The following is a 5,893-nucleotide window of genomic DNA, read 5'->3' on the forward strand; positions in this document are numbered from 1 at the left end:
CTATGGGCACGAAGAATGGACTATGCGAACAGAGGACCAACGCACCCTTTGAGTTTTCGAACGGAGGGTGTTGCGTACCATAAACGGCGGAGTGTAGATGGAAGATGGGACTTGGAGAAGGCGAAAAGAAAAGAAGAAAACCAACTTTCGTCCACATCGCGAAAATCGGGAGGCTACGGTAGGCGGGACACGCCACCAGGATGTTTCTCGAGATCTATCCGACCGACGTGTGCGCAGCGAACGAGATGGATCGATCAAGTGGAGGACGATCTACAGATCATTTGCAGAATGCTTGACGGAGACGCACAGACATGGACCAAGTCTATGTACAGCAGAGGTCACTCTTAAGGCTTGAGACCGGTAAGATAAGTATTGTTTATCCTTTAATCTTAGGATGGATTTTCGAATATGCATTTAAAGAAAAGCGTTGCTATATTTTCGTACAAAATTTATTGGCCTCAGTTTTAAATTAGTCTGTTGTATATTGCTCTAGTTTTTACCCAAGATAGGTCCCTCAGATATTGTTTATGCACCTAATCAGTAGAAGGCGGCACAGCTTTCTCCAACCCACTTGATTTGTCCACTCGTGTTCGCCTTGGATCGTGCAGCAAGAACGAACACCTAACTACTCCCAGTACACAATCAAAAGTTTCCCTTGGATGGTATGTTTGATTTTTATTCTATAAAAGTGGCTTCCGGGTTATCATCGTTCACTTTTCACTATAAGTTCCTTCGTCGATTTACCTACTTTCCAAACGCATTGTTTTCATTTTCCTCATCCTCCACGACGTACTACCAGATATAATTAAATAACACTCTTTTTCTCTGGTTGTTCACGTGGTCAACCAATTAATATTTAGCTTTACATATATTTTATAAAGATTAAGTTAGATGAGGGCGCGAACATTAGTTATCGTATGAAAAAATATATAGATAATAAACGTTTCCAAAAATAGTAATCAGATCTCATTCATCAACAGTCACGCTCACACATGATATAATTAGTACGCTTTCATTCACTTCTAATATATATTCTAATACAATAAACTCACACTTTCACCATCTTCCGCTAATATAATACACAGGTTCTGAAGGCTGTCTCCGAAGGAAAGGCCTGCAGATTCCATTTTTCTTAGTGTGGATATCTTTTAGGTCACTAGGGAGTGCGGGTTGAGAGCTTACAATTTACACAGCTACGGAATTAGGGGTGTGCGACCGCCACATTTTGGACACAGAGGTCGCACCAGTCGTCGTTGATTACAATTAGAAAGGGTCGATATCGCTTATATGTAGTACTTCTTACGGCTAATGAACGTTTGAGCAAAAAATAACGTGGGTTTCACGCTTAAATTCTGAAATCGGTCTCGGTGAACGGATTACCGAGAATTGGGTAATTTACTTGCCGAAATGTGCCGGCATCTCGGCAATCTGATCACTGAGGTCGGCCATAACATTCAAGTGTGAAGCGGATGAGAAAGGGGTTCAGACTCAGGATTTGGGCAGGAAAGAATTCGTGGAGTAGGGAATGGGTGCGTTCCAGAATCATTGATTTGCCTACTTAAAGTTCTAGGTTGCTAAACACAAATCCACCCGCTGCTACCGGTTGTTTACACAAATACACATAATACACAGCTCAGGCTCTCCGGGGCCTAGCGTTCAAGGAAATCTCATGTCGCCCATATGCCGCAGCTGGTGCAGACTGCTCTGGGAGGAAGTCCGCTGTGGTGGTTGTCTAGGATAGTACAGATTGTGCTGCGAGGACGAACGATGGGGGTTCTGCTTGTAGATTCCCTCCGGTGGGGTGAATTTCCTGGGTCGACGCTCATCGCTGTATCGTCGATGCTTGTCCTTATCACTCTCGTCGGAATACTTTCGTCGATTGTTGCTATTATTGCTATCACTGCCACTGTTGTGGCTATCGTTGGACAGACGCTTCACGTGGCTGGTATCGTACATGTAGTACCGGTTCGTGTGCTGATACTCCTCCTCCATAGTTTCATCGTCCTCGAACGTTCGGTTATCTTCGTAGCGAGCTTTGCGCGGTCGGTTCTCCTCCGACTTCCTGCGATCGCGCTCACGATCGGGGTCAAAATCGAATTTCTTCTTCGTCGCCGTTTGACCTTGAGCAATGTTCAGCATGTCGTCGTATCCATATCGACTGGATCCGATCTTCAACGGTAGTTTGCCTGCTGGTTTAGTCCACACGGCATCCTGCCCGTATAGGTCTAGCACCGGTTGGAATTGACTTTGCCCGGTCAGGTTATGCGAAGATCTACGCCAACCTTCCTCGTAACGTCTTCTGGTATTCTCATCTTCGATCGCTTGTCTTCGCTGCGATTTGCTGCTTGAACTTTCGCTAGAGTCTTCCCCAGATGTTCCAAGCCCTAGATCCTTCTCATCGCCGTACGCCTTGTAGGGAGCCCCTAGAAAGGTCTTGCTTCCAAACGCTCCTGTCAAAGCCAATTGGGGATGCGAAATGCAGTACGGGTGTGGATACGACTTCTCAACAGAAGACATCTTAAGTTCGTCTTCTGGATACGAACTACACGATCCTGGTCCAAACAAAGACAGCAGCACCGGCAGCAAAAACAATCCATGCATTGCACCAAAGAAGATCACCAGGAACACCATTTTGAAGAACACCAAGAAGATATAGCTGTCTGCGAGCAATAACGCGATCACACCCAAGATCGTACTGATACTTCCCTGCATGATCGGCATTCCCAATCCGTACAACGCCTCTCTTACCCTCTCATCGGGCGTTCGCTTTTTGCTCGACATATACGTGTAGCAAATGTGCGCTGTGAAGTCTACCGAAAATCCAATGCACATAATCAGGTTGATCATCGAAATCGAATCCAGATTGACGTCCCAAAGGCTCATATATCCAGCCACTCCCAGCTCAATACTAACGATCGAGAACGCAACCCACAGCGAGCACAGGAAATTCGGTATAAAGATGAACGATATCAACATCATGATCAGTGCTCCGACCACCATCGACTGGATCGACGTCGGACGCACCAGCTCGAACTGATCGAAGAACACAAAGTACGGATGGAACACGGTCGCATTCAGCGGCGATGCCTTGCAAATTGCCCGCAGATCCTTCACCATGACCTTCTCGTGATTGGTGTCGGTGATGTTCACGGCCTGTATCATGAAACGCGAAGCCTCGATCCGTTTACCATCGTCGCTGAATTTCACGTCCAGTGAAAAGGGATTCGCTGGGAACAGCCAGATCTAGAATCATAAGAAAAACGATTAATACATACTCAGAGTAACTCATCCACTTTAATCTTACATCCTTCAACGCCTTGATGAAATCCTCTTCGGTGTCCAGCGTCAGGTTCAAGTAGTCATTGTTCCGGTCAACGTACGCAACGAACGATCGCAGCCACGATTCGCTGTACAGCGGCGAGCTGATGTACGACGTATTCTCCAGCGACTGCATCAAATCTTCGATCTGCATCTGCGTGTCCGGGTCGGAGTAGTTCAAATTGCCAGTTATGATCACCTGTATCCGGTAGGGGAACTCCCGATAGTAGTCGTCTTCCAGGTCGAAGAACTTCACCGAGTACGAGTCCGCCTTGGACAGTTTGCGCCGCTCGAGGCCCTCCTTGATCTTGGTCAGTCCGAAGCAGGCTCCGCCCAGGTAGGCCGCAAAGACCACAATGATGAGCGCCTTGATCCAGCCCTTGTTCAGGATGCTGGCCACCGTGTCGCGGAAGAACTTCATCAGCAAGTGCTCCTTGTTGTCGATGGGGTTGTCCGGATCGTCCCGGTTGATTCCGCCGGTGTTAAGCTTCCGGTACAACCACGATCGCTTTTCTGCGGGTGAGAGAAAGGTGAAAATTGGACGGGACGTTAGTTGAGAATTCGTCAAAAGAAATGTGGATATCTATGTAGTTATCTTAGTTATCAGTTTAAACTTAGTTAAAGTTATCTGTAATGCTTTCTAGACAAAAGAAAGTCATTAGGCCTTCTATTTAGATTCCCAAAATTGTTTCCCTTTTTTTCTGTGAATATTCTCGTTTTTTGTGAATAATTTCTTCTCGAGTGTAGTGTCAGGATAACTGCAGTCGGTGAAATAGACGAACCCACTGGATGGGTTCTAAGTGTATTATGATGATGTGTAAGAGTGGATGTAAATAGCTTCTGGATATCTGTACAATGCAAAATAAAGACAGTTGTAAACTGACTGTGGTGATCTATATTATGAATGATACCATGTGGTATATGTGTTGAACTAGTGTGGGTGGCTGCACTAGCGAACGAACGATCCAACCACGAATAGCCGGCACCACTCGTCATTCTATCGTGCAGGCCTGACTAGATCGGACGACATCACACGTGGCGACGAGATAAATCGGAGAAACGCGTTGAATTCTTTTCAAAGTGAATTAAGTGTTAAAGTTTGTGTTAACAGCAGGTAATGAATTGAAAATTAAATCCGCGATGAGAAATATCATTCCAAATTAGAAAACACATCGCGCCGTAGTCTGCCATTGATAAATTTGAAACGTGACGCGAGTGAAAGGGTGCTCTACAAATGAAAAATGTGCAACCCACGCCGATGGGGGCGAAAAAAATTTTTGGATGGTGAACAGTGAAATTATGGGAAGGTTAATGTGATCACAGAAATTGGTGGAGGAAACTAGTGATGAATGAAAGAGGAAATATGCCCTGGCAGAAAAGTGCACGGTGATGGGGATGAAAATTTTGAGAATGTGCATACGACGCGCGGCAGCCATTGTTTTCACCATGCTGGGGGGACGCGCCCGCGGATGAAAAAAAAAACGAGCATCGAACGGGGCGAACAGTGATAGTGAAAGAAAACCGAATATTCTGGTGTGGGTGATGAATGAAGCACCGCATAGCATGCGGCGAATGGTGGTGGTGTGAATGAAAGAAATGATGATGGATGGTATGATCATTAGATCATTAACCGCCAAGTGGTTGGCATTCAAAGTGTGGGGGAAAAAAGAGGCTGTTATCGTGTGTGGCAAGAACGAGATTTAGTGTTAGTGTGATTATGATGATTGAAAATCATGTGTGACAGCGCGGCACACAATCGGCTGTCGAGCGGATAAAGGTCATAATCATCGCACCGGATTCCTTGCTTCATGTTGGGCCCAAATTATGGTAATTTGTCTATGATTGGGGACAGCAAAGGTATGTAATTATATTATATATTCAAAACAGTAAAAGCTAGACCTCTAATGGTTGCAAAGTGCTGTGTACATCCAACCATTAATCCTATTTACCAAAGAAAATGGAAAAGAGAACCACCCTGTATTTTCCTATTTGAATCCATCAGTTATGTTCTCGCATGTCCGGAGCTCAATGATCATTTGAACTTGTATTGGTTGGCTGATCAACTTTCTTTTATTTTGGTATGATTGGTCATTCATGCATGTATTATGAGTTTTCGGATAGTGTGCTAATCTGAGTAATAAATTAGCAGCAGACGACTTATCGAGAATGCCGCTGGCACTGTGATTAAATTCACTGAGAGCGTTTAAATCGCTGTGATTAAATTCACTGAGAGTGCGTAATGCACTGTGATTAAATTCACTGAGAGCGTATGATACGCTGTGATTGAATTCACTGTGAAAATAATGCCGTTGGCACTGTGATTAAATTCACTGAGAGCGTTTAAAACGCTGTGATTAAATTCACTGAGAGTGCGCAATGCACTGTGATTAAATTCACCAAGAGCGTGTGACACGCTGTGTTAAATCCACCATAATGAAAGTGTATGTTGTATGAATAGAAGAGGGATCCAACATAAAGTTATTTTAGTCTGTGAGTGTATATTGTTAGACTAAGTTGGTTGAAAATGTTTGTAGCAATATTAAATAATCACGTGTCAAGGCAGACTACAGCGCGA

At 44.7% G+C, this 5,893-nt stretch overlaps 1 protein-coding gene across 1 annotated transcript; it reads right to left on the bottom strand.

Moving 5' to 3' along the window:
- Positions 1 to 433: 433 nt before the first annotated feature.
- LOC134284770 (patched domain-containing protein 3-like) lies at positions 434 to 3,901 on the bottom strand (the record flags this gene model as incomplete). The annotated part of the gene is made up of 2 exons (XM_062844025.1): positions 434 to 3,243; positions 3,305 to 3,901. Coding segments are annotated over 2 exons (2,184 nt in total), but the record flags the coding sequence as incomplete, so codon positions are not given.
- Between the last annotated feature and the right edge of the window lie 1,992 nt (positions 3,902 to 5,893).

The sequence above is a fragment of the Aedes albopictus genome, unplaced genomic scaffold (assembly GCF_035046485.1).
Source record: "Aedes albopictus strain Foshan unplaced genomic scaffold, AalbF5 HiC_scaffold_751, whole genome shotgun sequence".
Classification (NCBI taxonomy): domain Eukaryota; kingdom Metazoa; phylum Arthropoda; class Insecta; order Diptera; family Culicidae; genus Aedes; species Aedes albopictus.